At 39.6% G+C, this 18,806-nt stretch overlaps 2 protein-coding genes across 14 annotated transcripts in view; both read left to right on the top strand.

Moving 5' to 3' along the window:
• Positions 1–1,423: 1,423 nt before the first annotated feature.
• LOC311503691 (CBY1-interacting BAR domain-containing protein 2-like) lies at positions 1,424–2,619 on the top strand (the record flags this gene model as incomplete). Its single annotated transcript, XM_084566555.1, has 3 exons — positions 1,424–1,429; positions 2,152–2,439; positions 2,511–2,619. 3 exons carry the CDS (start codon positions 1,424–1,426, stop codon positions 2,586–2,588), a joined length of 372 nt encoding a protein of 123 aa, XP_084422681.1. The 3' UTR covers positions 2,589–2,619.
• Positions 2,620–3,640: 1,021 nt separating this feature from the next.
• LOC311503223 (uncharacterized protein) overlaps positions 3,641–18,806 on the top strand; it is a 101,590-nt gene continuing 86,424 nt past the window's right edge. For 11 of the 13 annotated variants that reach the window (XR_014699575.1, XM_084565817.1, XM_084565812.1 and 8 more), the window contains exons 1-3: positions 14,425–14,533; positions 17,089–17,211; positions 18,114–18,233. Coding sequence is in view for 12 of the 13 variants with exons in the window: in XM_084565817.1 (XP_084421943.1) it covers positions 17,108–17,211; positions 18,114–18,233 (224 nt within the window). In the remaining variant the exon portion in view is untranslated. Of the gene's footprint in view, positions 3,774–14,424; positions 14,534–14,581; positions 17,212–18,113; positions 18,234–18,806 lie in introns of those variants that run through there. The other 2 variants (XM_084565811.1, XM_084565810.1) reach the window with 2 other exon arrangements.

Here is an 18,806-nt window from a genome sequence, read left to right as displayed (position 1 = left end):
TAAAATGCTACGGTGTTCAGCGTATATTGATCGTATTTTTTCATACTGTGCTTTTTTGTTGCAACTTCTATTTGAGCTGGATTAGCACAATATATTAAACATACTGTATTATATCTATATTTCACTGACTCAGACAGCTTATTATAAATGTTTCAGTTCTGTCTCTGGCTCAGTGAAGCTTCAGAAGCTCTTCATCAGTCAAGACAATCTAATCAGCAGAGTCTCCTGTAAAAAGTCCAGACTTCTCCTGACCACTGAGACGGTCCTTGTATGAAATAAAAATAAATGCATCATTTTATTTATTTGTACCAACATATAGTTGTTAATGTTGAGTCATGTTCTGTTTTATATTTCTTTCAAACACTTTTGCTAAAAAAAAGACTCAACAAAGGTGATTTTAATAAAGATCTACAGTCTGATATGTAATTATTTCTGTATTTGAATCTTTCTTCACCTTCCCTTGAACAGCTCTGTTGGTGTTTGTATGCTTTAGTGATGAGGCTGCTGATGTTTACATGCTGTATCCTGTGAATAGCCCATGCTGCTGGGCCTTTTTGGAGCTTACTGGACTCTTTATGACTGAAAGGGGCTTTTCACTGTGTATTCCTCATGCAAGTATTGAAGAGATTGGCAAAATAAAAGATGTATATGAAGAATCCTGGATGAAGAAGCTTTGTCGTGTCTCCTGTGTGGAATGACCTGATGTCTGAGTGGTTGCAGATAAAAAAGAAGCTATAGCTCTCAACAGTTTAGAGCTGAACTTTAAGTTTAATGTTCACCAGATATGACAGGGCTTCACGTGTGCATCCCCTCCCTTCTCTCTTTTTCTTTGTCAAGTTAAAAACATAAGGATCTGGATATTTTCACATAAGATACACGGGGAATGAAGATGTTGCTTCAATCGACCTAATCTCGTCTCATATTCATATAAATACATATGGACTGCAGCTAATTAGACACAGACAGGTCTCATTGCTCTGCAGCCGTCTCTTCAGATGGGATGTAACGGTCAAATTCTGTCAACATTGCTGATTGCTCTGTGTCTGGGATAAGGATGGTCCAGCCTCAGTCTCTCCTAGAATATATCAGATATGCTCTAGTCCTCCCACATCTCTGTTGGGTTTTCTATACAGACACTTCATAGTCCTACCTGGAGATAGCTGTCATCACCCTGAAGAGAGAAACTGAGAAAGTTAAAGATGTTGCAGAGTTTTTGCCGTCAACCTGAAATCACTTGCTGATAATTGAATGATATAGATGTTATAGATGCAGCCAGGGACTGAATTTACTGAAAATCTGAAGGAAGTTGCACTGAAGGGAGAGATGTGATGAAAAACAACTAAATCTAAAAGGAAAGACAACAAGACAAATGTGCAGATGCATGTAGTTTACATTTAATCAGATGGTTTGTTCAGTTTAAAACATGATGGTACGTATGAACTGGAGAAAGAACACGGTCTCTCTGTTAAATGATAGTAGAGGGTGGGAGTATAGTATATCTGGTACGTCGCTGTTGAAAGACTGGTGCAGAGAGTTGACATTTACAAGATGTTTGTCTTTCACGTCCACGTACACCCACGTAAATGAACCCCCACTGACACACTAATTATTTCTGCATGAGAGCAGAAGAAAATAGTAATATGTGAAAAAGCAGCCTAAAGAAAGTAAACCTAAGAGTTCACTTTTTGTCATGAGTGCTTTTAACAAACTATTTGTCAGTGTGTGTGGAGGGAAGGGTGGAGGTTGATGCTGCTGCACCATCAGACTCTAATGACTCTGCTTTAAACACCGTTAATTCATGAAATAATCCAGAGAGCAGCAGAGAGGAGGCCTTGGTTTCTATTATTCTATTATTCTATTATTCTTTCAGTATAAAGAGTGAACTGACAGACGGTAGAAACATACTTGTAATATGCACCACTCCTCTTAGTCTTTGACATGTTATGGAAACAGAGACTATTGGTGGCTAACACTCTGTCACCACCTAGTGGCAGAGAGCAGCACCTCCCTCTCAGGCCCTCCCACTATCTGTTGTTGGCGTTACCGTGGCAACAGTCTGGTGTTTCCTCTCACAAGTGAGAGCAGAGCGAGGGAGACAGCTCAGACATGAACAGCCTCTTCTCCAGGTAAGGCTTTTCTTCTCCAGGTTAGAACAGAGAGGTGCTTCCTCCAGCCATCTTTAAAGACTCCACGTGTCCCAGCAGGGACGTCCAGGTGAAGAGCATGGAGCAGACGGTGAAACACGCTGAGAGGTACCTGGGGGAGATCTGCTCTCTGCTGGCCTCCTACACCAGGAAAACAGCCAAGCTCAGAGACACGGCCGACCTGCTGGTCGCTCAGCTCTTCCACTTCTCCGGCACAGAGGACCGTGAGCTCCAGACGGGCCTGAAAAACCTGGCTGAAGACCTGGCCATGGTGCAGGACTACCGGCAGGCTCAGGTCAGGGGACTCTGGTTAGAATATGCATGGCCTGTGGGACTGTTGCTAAGAGGAGTGGTTTGTTGTTGCAGGTAGAGAGACTGGAGACCAGAGTGGTTGCTCCTTTAAAAGCCTACGGAGACATTGTCAAGAATAAAAGGGTGAGTTAAGAAACTATCATTAATAATAATGAGCCAGGTTTAAAAGAAACAGGTGGTTAGTGGAGGCTCTGGGCTCTGCCAGTATGCATTGCTTCCATCCCAGCATGCATTGCGTCGTCAGATCTGGGTTTGGTCAGAGCCCGTCTATGGAGAGCCGTGGCTCTTCCCATTAGCCCCATTGTATCGATCTTGATTGCAGTTCCATTAGAATTCCACTGGAGGCGCTCGCGGGCGAGTGCAGACTGAATGGGACTCTATGGAGCTCGACGGCTAAATGTGTCTCTTTCTCCTGCTTGTCGTTGAATCAACGTAGATTTTATTGTTGATTCCGCAAGTTCAATATAGATTATAGTCCAAAAGTCGAATGAATGAGTACTTATGTCTTTTCAATTTCTTACAGGTTGGGCCGTTGTTGGCCGGAACACGCTAGCATTCTGCTAATGAATGCTGATTGGTTAGTGACGGACTTGCGACTGATTACGACCAGAGACCTCGTTTGATGGCACCTGAAGCTAAAGCAGAATCAGAAACATTTTCTTAAGGAGGACTTTCTGTCGAAGTTAATATTTGTGTGCTGTATTTATGTTTTCCTGCGGGCACTTTTATTTTCATAGCGTTATATATGTGTTGTAAAAAGTACACGGGTGAAATTGCCGTAAAGCAGCACCTCTGGCAGAATGAAAATATGTGACGTCATCACATTTTTTGAACGGATTTTTAGAACAGATAAATGAACTTAAAAATGCAATTTTCAGCTGAGTGTATTATCTTAGCCCCCCCCCCCCCCCCCCCCCTTTTGAATGCAACTTTCAAATTACTTGATAAAAAATTATATCCTGAGAAAAGTGGATTCTGGGGGTGAAACCCCATAGGCTCCAATTCATTCTGCACTCGCCTGCGAGCGCCCCCGCATGGACAGAGACGTGTTACTGCAGCCAGTCCAGAAACCGGAAGTAACCAGAGAGTGCCACTTCTCTTCCTATTAGACATTCTCTGGTTTGGTCAAATGGCTGTTGTAAGCGACCACCAGGGGGGTTCTCGTATCTGGTTTGATCCTATGCTGTTTTCCTGGTGCTCCGGAAACGGTATAGGGGTTATTAGTGTCGTCACACGCTTCTTTCTTTGTTACGCGCGCACGCCAAGTTTATCTGAGTTGCTGCCGGGTTTGGGGAAATCAAACGGATAATGGACATGGTATGTAACTTAAATGCGTTTGATTTAATATCGTTTGATGCGATCGTGTGTGTGTGTAAATGCAACTTTGATTGTGGTGTTTGTTTAGCCACTGCCAGAAGAGATGTGTGTGGAGCTGATACGTGTTGGATCAGAGAGTTAAAGCCCAAATTATGCTTCCGCGTTGACACAGCGCGTCCGTGCGTACGGACCTATTACGGACCTATTGCGTCCTTGCGGACCCCCGTGTGTCCTACACAAGGGCCAGACGTGCACCTCCCAAAAATCCTCGACGCGCGTCGAGGCGACGCAACAGCAACGCAGCGGCAACGCAGCGGCATTGGCTGTGATGGTCCGGCCGACCCGATTGCCTTCACCCTTCCTGGCGTGGTGAATCTTTTTAGCCCCTTTTTTTGTGAGTCAAACAATTTTTTTAACTCAAAAAAAGAAAATACAGAGGCACTCTGAAGTTGAAAAAGTATCAAAAAAAGCCTTTAATTTAACATGGCAAGGACTGATTAAAAGCACATGAGCCTACGCGTTGCGGCCATATTGGCCTTCATCAGGGCATTTTTTAACTATTTGACTCAAACCTGAATTGAATTAGATGCATATTTTTGAGTGACATGAACACATGGAAAACTAATTATTATCCAGCAATTCCCTTTAATACAAAATAACAAATTCACTGAATAAAATAAGTATCTCTTTTAAACAGAAACCTGTCCTGCTTAACTTAAAATAAATTAATAATAAAACAATAGATATAAAGCAGAACATTCATCCAGTAATAGTGCTAATTTTTAGTGCAATAACGAAAGTGCAAACAGAGTCTGTAGAAAACTTATAAACATCATAAACATATTTGTGCCTCAGAGGCTATAACTGTATGCAACAAATTGGTCTAGGGTTCCCCTAGTCTTGTTGTCCCTTATGCTTCGCATGTGCCCACCACTGGAAGCATGTTGCTTTAGATCAGTCAGTCCACCATGGGCTATGGAAAAAGTGCGCCGGCACACTGTGCAGTGCGCTTTATAGAAGTTATCGCGCACTTTTTCCACCCAGGTGTTATCTTTTTCCCAATCCTCTCTGTATTTCTGCATTCTTTTCTGCTTTTTTCTTGGAGTACAAATCGCATTGTTGCTTGAACTTGGTGTACTGCCCCTTAAATCAGTAGGCGCGTTCGACTTGATGCAGATCTGTCTGAGTCTGACTTGACGTGATGCATCCTGGGATGGACGCAATGCATGCTGGTTAGAAATTCTGTCCGACTTGAGTCAGACGGGGAGGGACTTACCACTACGTCACCATGTCACATGACCTTAAAATATCGCGGGAGTCTTCGCCTGCAGACAGATCTTTTTTTTTTTTTTAAACATTTATTTTGTCATACACATAATACAAACAATTAAGGCATGAGTTGTAAACTTACATTCAAGAGGTAGGACGGCAGTTCAGAAAAAGAAGACATACAGGAAGCAAAGAAAGAAAACCAAAATAATAAAATAAAATAAAGAGAGGGATTTACTCAGGGATCCCATGAAGTTCAAATAAAGAATATAGTCTCAGGGCATTTTTGTTGTTCATCAAAAATAAGGATTTTTTTTATAACAGTTCAGATCATTCTTCCATCCGTTGATGTGGGGTTTGATCTTGAGAAATTTGCATCTGTGAATGTAGTGCTTGCCGAGAATAATTAGGTTGTTAACCAAGAAGTCCAAGTTTTTTTCTTTCAGTTTTATTCCAACTTTGACAGACGTCCAGTTCAGATGCTGTAAAGGAATTTGCTTTGTCAATATCCAGCCACGAAAGGATAACCAAAAGTCAATGACAAAATCACAGTCAAAGAAAATGTGCTCAACCGTTTCAATGTCTCTTTCACAAAATACACATGAATTATTGTCCCAATTAAAACGTTTAAACAAAAAGTCATTGGATGGATAAATATCATTTAAGACCTTAAATGTGACTTCTTTGGCTTTGTGTGGGATCGGATAAGTTAAATATTGCTTTCTTAGTAATCTAGCCTCCACAACCGAATACTCCTTTAAAACATATTTTCTTTTTAATTGACTGGGATAAAGAAGATTAGTTAAGAGATTTCTTAAAAATTTGTTAGAGAAAGATTTGTTGCCCAAACTAATACCTTCCACACTGAGGGGTCTCATTTGGAAAATGTTAGAATGAAGCACCATTTGTTGTGTCAGGGATTGGAAGGGAAGAGGAATGGCTTTTATAACTGCATCATACTGTTTGGTTGAACATTGTAAATTAAATTTGAGACAGAGATTTCCATGAGTTAGAAAATTCCCTTCTTCATCTAAGAGTTGGGAAACAGACCAGATTCCTCTATTTAACCAAGATTCTAAAAACAAGGATTTCCGATGGGACAAAACATATCTATTGTTCCACAGAGGAGAATTTTGAGGAGTAAAGTTGTGGTGATAGATTAGCTTCCAGTAAAGAAGAACTTGCTGGTGATAGTTGGAAAGTTTCACAGGCAGTTTGTAAACATCATAATCACAGCGTAATAAGAATTCAATACCACCAAGTTTTTGAAAAATTGCATTTGGAATTGTAAACCAAAAGGAGTCTTTGTGTAGAATAAAAGAACTGAGCCATTTAAGTTTTAGAGCACCATTCATAGCAGAGAAATCAATGGCATTTAAGCCACCTTCTTCAATACTCTTAACCACATCAGCTCTTCTAATATATTGGCATTTGTTTTTCCAAATAAATTTGAAATTTAAACTATTAATAAGATTAATCATTTTATCAGAGATTTCAAGAGAAAAGGCAGGATAAATAGATCTTGATAAACTTTCCATCTTACTAAGTAGCACCCTCCCAAAAATAGTAACGTCTCTCTGAAGCCAGGAATTCAGAATATTTTTACATTTTTCTACATTCTTGCAAACATTTTCTCTCTCTCTTATTTCTTCATTCTTGGTTATCACTAAACCCAAATACTTCACTTGACTTTTTACCGAAATGTTACAAATAGAAATTGCTGCTTGATCATGGAGAGCAAATATTTCACATTTGTTCAAATTTATTTTAAGGCCAGATGCTCTGGCAAATATTTCTAAATAGTTTACCACTTTTGGAATTTGTCTTTCGTTCTGTAAAAATAAACATGTGTCGTCGGCAAACTGACTTATTACTAATTTTTTTTGTAGAATATCTAAGCCTTCAATATCACTGTTCTTGATCCTAATTGCTAATAGTTCAGCTACTAGAATAAATAATAGAGGGGAGCTGTTGCAACCTTGTCTAATGCCCCTATTAACAGGAAATCGAGAACAGGTACCATGTTCCAAAGACACACAACTATTTATGTCATTATATAACATATTAATCAAATTAATAAATTTCTGACCAAAACCAAAGTAATTTAAAGTACTCAATATGAAGGGGTGTTCTACTGAATCAAACGCCTTGTAGAAGTCAAGGAAGAGAATGAATCCCTCATCGACCAATACATGCGAATAATCTATCAGATCCAAAACCAGACGAATGTTGTTATGAATAGATCTTCCTTCCAAGAAGCCGGATTGAGTAACATCAATCAGTTGAGACAAACCATGCTTAAGTCTAGCTGCTATACATCCTGAAAGTAATTTGTAGTCCGTGTTAAGGAGGGTAATTGGTCTTAAGTTATCTAGAAGTCTTTTGTCTTTATTATGCTTGGGAATTAGCGTTATCACACCTTGCTTCATACTAGGCATTAGTTCCTGTTTACCTATACATTCTTGAATAGCTTTGAACAATAAAATTCTGATATCTTCCCAAAAGAAACGATAGAAATTTGCTGTGAGCCCGTCCGAGCCAGGGGATTTATTTAGAGGGAGTTTCAAAAGAATTGCGTCTAATTCTTCTATTTTTAAATCCCATTCACACATTGCTTTGAAAGACTCATTAATACTAGGTTTAAAGTTGGTAATTTGATTTAAAAAGTTAGTTGAATCAATTGGAGAGTATGCAGAGGTGTACAAGTTGCTATAGAATGAGTAAATTTCTTTCTCAATGATTTTATTATCCTTGCATTCTCTACCATTAATCAGCAGACTCGTTATAGCTTTGTTTTCTTGTCTTTTTTTCTCTAATCTGCTGAAATATGTTGAATTTTTTTTCCCCGTCTTCCATCCATTTTGCTCTTGATCTGATAAAAGAACCCTGGGCTCTCTTCAAATAGATATCGTCAATCCTAGATTGTAAAAGCAATAGTTTTTCTTTGTCTTCATTGGACAAAGCAGGTTTGTCGCAGTATTGATTGATTTCTTTAAACAAGTTACATTCGTCTTCCCGTTTTTTTTTATTTAGATTTTTGCTGGTTTGGATAGAAAATTCTCTTATTTTGAATTTAGCAAATTCCCATTTATTACAAAAGGTATTTATGCCGGTATCCTTTTCAATCTTAGATATTATTTCTCTTATTTTGGAGCAGTATTCATTATGTTTTAAAAGGTCAGAATTGAATTTCCAGTAAGCTTTGTTTTTCTGTACTTTGGGATTGGAATTTAAAGTTAGCTGAATAATACAGTGGTCAGTTAAGGGAGCTTTGGAAATCAAGACATCTGACGAAAAAACCTCTAGCGAGTCAGCAACAAGCCAGAAATCAATCCTGGATTTAGCAGAATTATTGGGTTTGTGCCAGGTATAGTGTTTTTCCCTTGGGTTCTGGGTTCTCCAAATATCAACCAAATTGTTATCTCTGATAAAATCTTCAATAGTAGGATTAGAATGATGGTTATTAAATTTAGAAGGCCATCTATCTACCCACTCATCAGGCACCATATTCCAATCGCCTCTAAATAAAATAGAGTCAGTGGGATAGAGTGCTCGTAGCTCATTTATCTCTGAAGTAATAATGTTAAACATTTGCCTGTTATGCACAACTGATTTGTGGCCGTATATATTAACTAAAATCAAAAAATGGCTTTCAATCTTTAGAACTGCAATTAGCCAGTGGCCCTCTCTATCAGACTTATGTGTGATTATATCACCTGGAAATCTATGAAAGCAGATAGCTACACCAGCAGATTTGTTGCTTCCGTGACTGAATAAAATTCGATCACCCCACATATTAGACCAAAAGTTAACATCTGCATCGGAAGAATGAGTTTCCTGCAGTAAAAAACAATTTGCTTTCTGCCCCTTGCAAAACAAAAATAAGGATTTCCTCTTTACCAAGTCCTTAAGACCCCTCACATTTAAAGATGCAAAAGAAATAGTGCAGTTGAACATTCAGTAAATTCAAAGAACAAAATTAATAATACAACTTTGAGTGCTTAGAAGATAAGCCTAACTTTTCCTCTTAATTAACAAACAAGCAACAGTGTTCCCTGGTACCTTATTTCACTCAGAAAGTGCATATTTGAAGTAGAGCCTTTCAGTTGTTAGCCAATTCTTTGACCCTCTATGAATCCATGTGGTCCACGGTAGTAGGCACGTTTTCCTTCGCGACAAGCTTGTTCGATCAGCGGCCATAACTTCTTCCTTGCCTCTCTATCCTCCAGTGGCGTCATCTCAGCGAAGCGAACCCCTCTTTCTCTGCACACCGGAGAATCCTTGCTTTTTCGCCAAATCTCCTCCTTGATCACTCTCCGTACAAACAGCACAACCAGTGGTCTGCTGCGGTTGCTTTCCCTTTTCCCTACTCTGTGAACGACGTCCACAGCGTCTTCTAGCTGGCGTAGCTCTAAGTTAGGAGCGACCTTTTTGAAGAGCTGGATGGTGTCTGCACGGATGTTTTCATCAGCTTTTTCCTCCAAGCCTTTCAGCTTCAGGCACCACCGCATCTTGTATCTTTCCTGATCTTTGACTCTTTCTTTGAGCTCATCATTTTCCCGTCTCATGAGTTGGTTTTGTTTTTCTAGTTCAAGTATTTTCTTCTTACAGTCCTTCACTTCATCAGCGTTAAACTGTACCGCTTTTGACAACGCAGCTAACATGCAGGTCGTTTGTTTAGCCTGTTCTTTTAATTCGTCAAAGTTTTTACCCATGCCTTGAATAGCTTCTAGGATGGTCTGGTTAGAGATCTCCGTCTCTCCTTTGCTTTTTTTGCCGGCAGGAGGCTTAGTTGGTGTCGGCGGGGCGGACCCAGCTTCTTTACGTTTGGTTAACTTAGCCATGCTAGCCTCCATAGCATAATCATGGTCACAGGCTTGTTCCACAAGTGGTTCCTCATCAGTCGACATTACAGTCACATTACTCGGAGATTTGCTCGTGTCCTTGTCTCCATCGGGTAAAAAAAGTTTGGCAGGTTTCCGCACGTTATTCTGGCTCATTTGAAGTTTCAGAGTGTATTTTAAAAAGAAAAATTTGGGACAAACTGTTTGGCCTCCGCGTCGCGCTGCCGTTCAACACGCCATCTTGCCGGAAGTCCTGAGTCAGGCGTGTGCAAAGTTCAACACAACGCAGGTTACATTCTAAGGCTTCGCGTTGTGACCTTTTTACCATCTAGAACGCGTGCATTCAATTTGTAGAAGTGTCGTCCATTATCCTTTACTTATATCGTAGTACTGCTTCTTCAGTATCATCCTAAATTGGTTTAGTGGGTAACACGTCAGTCTGGCGATCGGCCGTCCGTAGTTCAAATCTTGTTAACGGTTAGTAGATTTTTGGGGTTCTTCTTCACACCTGTCTGTCCAAAAATGAAAACAAATGGCATTTAATCTCCATCTCAATATCTTTCTGTGAATTCGTTTCATGGTTGAGTTACAGGTGCTAAACGACTTTGGGCGTAAAAGTAAATATTCAAATAAGTAGCCTAATCAGCAGTTCATGTTCGCCAAGATTGGAGACCAAAGCACTATGCTACTTAATCCTTATTCAGTAGCTTTGCTGCTATTCACAATCCTTTGCATACAGCATGCTTGTTGTAACACGGGTATAAATTCCGGTAACTCCAAAGCTTCTATTTCGTCGGCAACAACGAATGCAAACACCGCGAGATCCGCCATTGTTTACACGAAGTTGACCGTGTCCGACTTGTCTGCAGCCGTTTTATGCTCCACCCTTACAGTCGGCGTAAGATCACGTTGACGTAAGCAAGTCAGACTCAGACAGATCTGCATCAAGTCGAACGCGCCTAATGTCACCCATGCTGCTTTGTTGTCTTCCGCTATCTTCTCCGCGAGCGACAGTACCTCAACCAATGGGAGGAGCGTATTCTGTATCGTCATACTCGTGTGTGAATGTGCTGTCAGCTCATTGGTCACAGAGAAGGACAGGGCCTGGGAACCAGGCGGCAACCTCTGGGTCTGAAAATTGAAGCCAATGCGGAAGTGCAAAAAACTGCAGTTCATCGAGTGACCGCTTGAGGCTGGCTCCAAAAGGGAGCAAATCCCCATTGACCCCCATGTTAAAATGCCCAACTTTACAGCAATATTAAACATGTTTACAGCCTGGTACAAAAAACGGTTTTAGTCTCAATGCCTTATTTCACTATTCGTGACAACTGTACGGGGGGTGAATTTTTTTCTAACGTGTTCGTTTATTTTTTATTAAGGTTTAAAATTCTGCATTATTAAGGGCGTTCCCGCCTTGAGTGACAGGTGACGTATGGGCCGGTCCCTTGGCGGTAGCCGCTAGCTTTGGTCTCTTCGCTAGTCCCCTGTTAGCTAATTAGTGTCACGACCATCCGGCCGTGCTTGTAGCCAGTTTTGGAAAATAGTACACACAAATACCACTGACAAATACCGAATAAACAATGGCTTGTTGTTCGGTTAATTGTTCTAACAGACCTTCAAAGAAATCTGCTCTTCAGTTTTTTCGGTGAGTGAAACACTAGTTTTATTCTAAATAAGTTCGCACTAATTAGCAAGCATTGGTGTTTGCGCTTAACAAAACAAGCGCGTTAGCTCAGCTTGTTAGCTAGCTCGTTAACCAGCTAATGAATTAGCCTTCGGGTATTTCATTAGCTGCGATGTTAACGGGAGCACATTGTTGGTTGTTACGGTTATTAAACCGACTTGTATAGAAATCAATACGTAATATAGAAGTGTTGATGATATCTTTAAACCTAATGCCTCTGTATGAGGTTGGTAAAAATAGTTCACCTCATAAATTAGCTAACATGCATGTAATGTTAATTTTGAACTTGATTTTGGCAATATAACGAATAGCTTAAAATCATTAAGAAGTGGCGACCTGTGTGCAATTACAATAAGATTTGTATAACCTAAAATGATTAATGACACCTGAACAGGCCTTTGTTGCTACAGATGTCATACACAGGTTCTCCAGTCTTGGATCTGTCATATTTATATTTTTTTATCCTTATGTCCTCGTGCTTTTTAGTTTCTTATATGTTTGTTTAGTGTTCCTGGCCTGCACCAGACAGGTCATGGTATTTCTTTCTGCCACTGTTATTAACCAGTTACCTTTGTCTTCTGTAGGACACTCTGGGAGAGATAAACCTGGGCAACAAACAACACTAACAACAATAATAATAAAGAGGTTGAAAACGTTACTTATTTCACAGGACACAAGTATTTGTAATTACTGTTACATCTGTTCACATATTAAAGCATACTAAACAACTTGGAAATGTGTTGTCTATAATGTTGATGTTTCCCTGAATGCATTTGATCTTAACTTGTTTAACCACTGCTTGTATAACAGTAATTTTTTTGTTATTAAAATAGAAAAGACTAAATATAATTTAAATTAACATCAAATGTTGGACTTGCTGACATTCATCAGTTTTCAGTGTTAATATTGTTGTCATTTTAACACAGTTTTTGTTTGTTACCTTTCTACATAAACTACAATTCTCATGTGTTGAACACCATTGCCTGTTATTTTTTAACTTTCAGATTAACAGTGACATTTGTGAAAGATCTACAGGAAGCATGAAAGACAAAAGGAGTGCAAATACAAGTAGGATTTTAATGTAATATTTAAAAATATTTGCTATAGAAAAAAAAAGGAAGAAGGCCTTTCCACTGTAGTCCACCAAGACAAACCAACAGATGAGGACATCCTGCAGACTGAGGTTGTTCCCATGGTGGTCACAGCTCTCTAGGCCCCATGCTGTCACCAATTATCCACACTGTATGGAAGGGAAAAAGTTAACAAAATTATGTCACATTTGAAGAGTAAAAAAATTAATACCAGTACGTATATTAACTAGTTACTGAAAGAGAATCATCTTGTAATAAATATAAATGTGCCTGTCTTTTACAGATCATAATGTCATTTATGGTAAGAGCTATAAACAGCAGCCAGCACCAACAAAGTTTATTAACGATAGTAAACATATTCAAGGAACATAATCCACTAAAGTTGTTCGAAATATTAATTATTTAATAAAAATATAACGGTGAAGTCATTTGATTCAGGTTCGTTGGTGTTTTGAGTAAATGTTTTATGACAACTTGACAAAGTTCTGCAACACTCGACAAAATCTACAGCTGTAATTTAACCAAGTTACTACCTTTATTTATTTTGTTGTGTATAACTAAAATTAAGACATAACTGATTATTTCGAGTGTTATATATCTTCTGGTGAACTTACCTCGAGCAAGGTGAGCTGGGGTGCTGGGAGGACGGGTGAGGAAAAAGGGGGAGTTGGCCGCTTTGCCGTGTTAGCCGGCTGCTAGCACCGCGGATAGCGGTTAGCCTAGCTCGGTAGCCTGAGCTAACACGGTAGCGGAGAGTTGAGTGGGCGGGTGTCAGCGTCCAGGCTGCCTTAGCTCCGCCCCAACACGACACCCATGTCCATATTTGGAGTATCCGAGTGTGGGCGGAGTAAAGCAAATCCAACATGGCGACCGAAGTCTCCGCCCACTAGAGGCTTCATTTTTGAATTCAGAAACCAATGGGTGACGTCACGAAGGGTTTGTCCATAGTATATACAGTCAATGCTGGGAACAAGTTTACCGTAAATTTCCATATAAAGCGTCCTGTTGTTCATTTTCCATTGGCATTTTACTGACTATTTTTTTACTCTCACAGTAATACGGGACAGAGTGCGTCCCTTTTCAGCTCAATACGGGACGGGTGCTTTTATTTCTAAATACGGGACGATTCCGTTTTTCAAGGGACGGTTGGCAACCCTACTCGGAGGTGTGTAGCGAGTTTATTGTGTAGTATGTTTTAATATTGACAATTATGTAATTGAATCTTTTCGTGCTTTTTAGTTTCACGGTGCCAAAGATAAAATAAAAGGTCGAGCTCCAGCCTATGTGTCATGAATGCCGAGGGACCGTAACAGCTGTGATTGGCTGGATGGCTGTCAATCAATTTAACTTGACCAATGGGATTTCATGTCTGGGGGACTGAGGTGTGCTCCATTTCAGTACGCTGGTACACTGCCAGGGCGGACAAACGGGGGAAATCCCCGGTGTCGCCGTACGCCAGTCCACCCCTGATCATTAATTCCACATTTTACTCACTATTTTTGATTCTCACGGTAATACGGGACAAAGTGCGTCCTGTTTCAGCTCAATACGGGACGAGTACTTTTATTTCTACATACGAGAAGATTCTGTTTTTCAAGGGACGGTTGGAAACTCTAGACTCCATTAGAGGAGGAGGAGAAGAGAGGAGCGAGCACAATAGGCGTGTTCGACTTCATGCATGAAGTCGAACACGCCTATTGTGCTCACTGTGACGGTAGAAAACTCACGCTGGTCCTCACAAAGATAGCTGTACAAGAACACACACACACACACCACGTGACTTCCAGTAATCGGAGCAGAAACGAAACTAAAGTTTGTTCAGACTCCATTTTGATTCAGAGTAGAAGGAGGAAAACTGAAGGTTGAAGCGAAGTGAGTGTTAATATTCTTCTTCTTCTTCATCTTCTTCTTCTTCTTCTTCTTCTTCTTCATGTGGACTGTAGAGGGAAGAAGATTCAGAATTTAACAGTTTGATTCAACCATTGAAACAAACTAGTGATTAATCAGTTGTAGTTCTGCTGCTTTTATTAAACTGCGTAGTTTGTGTTTTACTTCCTGTTCTCAGTCAGACTGACTCTGATATTATATTATATTATATTATATTATATTATATATGACCATTAATGGTTTATTTTCGGTACTGAGTACGTGTTTGTGTTCTTCTGTGTATTTCCTTCTACTGCTTTTAATTTTAATTATAGATAGATGATAGAGACTGAAATGTGACCGTTGTAGCAGCAACGTACAGACACTCGACACCACACATAATGTATAACAAAAGACTAAAATCAACAATAAACTAAATAAAAAAAATGAAGAACTAAAAACTAAAACCTATACACAATATTTACAATATATATATTTAATATATAAAATATGTTTTTTGAAGTGTTGTTATTTTTTGTATATATTTTTGCCACATTCCTGCGCTACTGTGACAAGGTAATGTCCCACACGTGGGATGAATAAACATGTCTTATGTCTACAAGAATTATAAGATAAGTGAATATTAAAATAAGTTAATATTAAAAAATGAAACTGCAATGAAATGTAATGAATTTACAACCAATAACCAAACAACCATGTGAAAATGTACAAGAAGTCTGTTGAGGCCAGCAGCCTTTTCTCTGCTGTGGTCTGCTGGAGGAACATCATTACAACCAGTGACACCAACAAACTGAACAAAGTGATCACGAAGACTGACTCTGTCATTGGCTGCAGACAGGAAACATTAGAATCAGTGGTGGAGAAGAGGACTCTGAACAATCTGTTATCAATCATGGATAACCCTGACCACCCTCTCCACCACACAATAGACAGACAACGGAGCAACTTCTCCAGAAGGCTCAGACAACTTCGTGTTCTCAAAGAACGCTACAGGAACTCTTTCCTACCCCAAGCCATCAGTCTGTACAACTCCTCATCTGTGTGTGACAGATGACTCTCTGGACTTCCGTTCCTTCTTGCACATTTGCACATGCTTGTTTTGGGTAATTGGCTGTAAATTTTTAATCTTACCTATATTCAGTACACCTCATTGCAATCTAATTTAACATTTCTTTTTAATATTCACTTTTAATATTCACTTATTCACTTATCTTATAATCTTTTTAATATTGTGTATACTTTTGTTCTTTTTAAGTTCTATATTTCTATTTTTATTGTTGATTTTAGCTTTGTTATATTTATGTATGGTTGAATGCCTGTACATTGCTGCTGCAACAGAGAAATTTACCAGTTTGGGATTAATAAAGAAACTATCTATCTAAGAAAAACAGAAGTCCAGAGAGTCATCTGTCACACTCAGATCAGGAATTGTACAGACTGATGACTTGAGAAAGATTTCCTGTAGAGTTCTTTGAGACGTTGCTCTGTTGTCTGAGTCTTATCTGGTGGAGAGGGTGGTCAGGGTTATCCATGATTGATAACAGTTTGTTCAGAGTCCTCCTCTCCATCACTGATTCTAATGTTTCCTGTCTGCAGCCAATGACAAGTCTTCCTGATGAGTTTGTTCAGTTTGTTGGTGTCACTGGTTGTAATGATGTTCCTCCAGCAGACCACAGCAGAGAAAAGGCTGCTGGCCTCAACAGACTGGTAGAGGATCTCCAGCATCTGGTTGTACACGTTGAAGGAGCTCATCTTCCTCAGGAAATAGATCTGCTGCAGGCCTTCATATTCATTATAGAATCATTTTACTGAACAGTTTAAAGCTCTTCTGAGTCTTTGAAACAACCAAGATGCCAGGACTCATAGAACATCAGTGTTTCCCTCAGTTTCCAGCTCTGAGGGTGTTTGAGGGGGTGGGGGGATGATGGAGATGGAGACTGACACAGAAACTTAAAGGAATCATGGTGATCATGTGTTTCTTTAATGACAGCAGTCAATGGAACTGAACAGTTATTTAAACTTTTGAACATTTCTTCTTAGTTCATTCAACAATATTTAGTCCATGGCCATGTAGAGACAGAAATGACTGTAAATAAGATAAATAACATGAGTCTATTTAGTTTGTTTAATAAAAGAACCAGGTGTAGACCGTTCTATAGGAAGGTAACCTTAAATGACTTGTGTTGTGATCTGGCGCTGTATAGAAAATAAAATTAACTGGAGCTTCAGGGAAGGAGACACACTGTAATGTTGGAGAACTTCTCTTTAATCCTTGAGCAGTGAAAGTGTTCAGTTTGTTCAGACTTTGATTCAGAGTAGAAGGAGGATAACTGAAGGTTGAAGGGAGGTGAGAGTTAATATTCTTCTTAACAGACAACTCTGTTACAGGCCTGTTTTATTTTATTCAACATCTCCTGTTTCACCAGAAGGTTTTTAAAGTCACCAGTATATATATAGTGGTTGTGTTATGGTAACCATCATCCTCTTACTGTAACTGAAGTTGATGTAAACTCACTGAGTGTTTCTGGTTTACCTCTCAGACTGACTGAAGTCCAGAAGATGGAGGAAGAGGAGGACAGAGTCAGCTGTCTGTCTATGAAGAGCGACAAGTCCAAAGACAGACCTCCACAATTCAGTATAGAACCTGGACCCTCAGACACAAGGTAAGAGAACTACTACTAACTTGTTCATGACTCATTTTAATCACTTCTGTCAGTTCCAGTTGATTTTCTGTCTCTGATGGTTGATTGAGTTTAACTGAAATGTATTTGTTATTCTAGCTGTTAACCAAAGTTTATTCAAGTTACAGTTATAAAATGAAGGTGGTCTTAAAGACTGCAGAGTCTCAGCTTTAATTTGAGAGTATTCACATCCAAACTGGAGGAAATCTGGAGGAATTAAAAACATTTAACACACAATCCTCTATTTTCAGGGACTGAAGTGATTGGACAGATTCTCTCAGTCATAAATAAAATGCTCATTTTTAACCCTCGGGCTCCTGCAGGTGTTTTCCTGTGGGATAGTGTACACATATTTCTATGGATGTGCTGTAGATAACACTTTGCAGACAGTGACAGTGAAGTCTGAGCCCCCCCCCCCCCCCCCCCCCCCAACACATATACACACCCACACCCACCTACCTCTCAGTGAAACCAAGTTTTTTGACAGCTATGGCCATGTTAAATATGAATTGGAATATTAACATCGAAAATTATGGGATGCACTACCTGTTTCAGCCGTCCATTGAAAATCAATGTGTTTCAAAGCCATTTAATTCCATTGAAATACTTTACAGCACTATGCATGGCCCATGGGATGGAGGAAGTTGGGACATGTCTCAGTGCATGTTAAAGCACATCAGAGGGTAAAAGCCTTCAGTAAATGTATAGTTTTTTGGGTTTAATTCTGGGTCTCTGATCTTCCTTATTTTTCATACTTCATGTAGGTCTTAAATTTAACCCATATTAGTCTTAAAAAGTCTGAAATTTCACTTGTTCAAAGCTGCAGAAACCCTGTTAATCTTTTATCAGTAATTGATGAGAATAAAACATATTTGTTTCTGCAGAGGTCAGTACCACAGACAGAGACCAGAGTCTACAGTATCCAGCTGTCTGTCTATGAAGAGTGACAAGTCCAAAGACAGACCTCCACAATTCAGTGAAGAACCTGGACCCTCAGATACGAGGTAAGAGAACTACTACTGACTTGTTCATGACTCATTTTAATCACTTCTGTCAGTTCCAGTTGATTTTCTGTCTCTGATGGTTGATTGAGTTTAACTGAAATGTATTTGTTATTCTAGCTGTTAACCAAAGTTGATTCAAGTTACAGTTATAAAATGAAGGTGGTCTTAAAGACTGCAGAGTCTCAGCTTTAATTTGAGAGTATTCACATCCAAACTGGAGGAAATCTGGAGGAATTAAAAACATTTTAATACACAATCCTCTATTTTCAGGGACTGAAGTGATTGGACAGATTCACTCAGTCATAAATAAAATGCTAATTTTTAACCCTCGGGCTCCTGCAGGTGTTTTCCTGTGGGTTGATCTGTAGCTTGCTTGGGTTCTGGTGCAGGTGGGACAGCTAACCCTTCCTGTCCCGGTTGCTGTCCCTCCGTGCTGTCCACTGTCTCTCCAGTGGTCACCAAGCTTTCCTGGTCATCACCCAGCCTGTTCCTCTGAGTCACTGGTCAAGCCTGTGGGATAGTGTACAGATATTTCTATGGATGTGCTGTAGATAACACTTAGCAGACAGTGAC

Source organism: Chelon labrosus, assembly GCF_963514085.1.
Source record: "Chelon labrosus genome assembly, chromosome: 18".
NCBI lineage: Eukaryota > Metazoa > Chordata > Actinopteri > Mugiliformes > Mugilidae > Chelon > Chelon labrosus.
The sequence above is the reverse complement of the archived record's forward strand: the minus strand, read 5'-3'. Positions and strand labels throughout refer to the sequence as shown.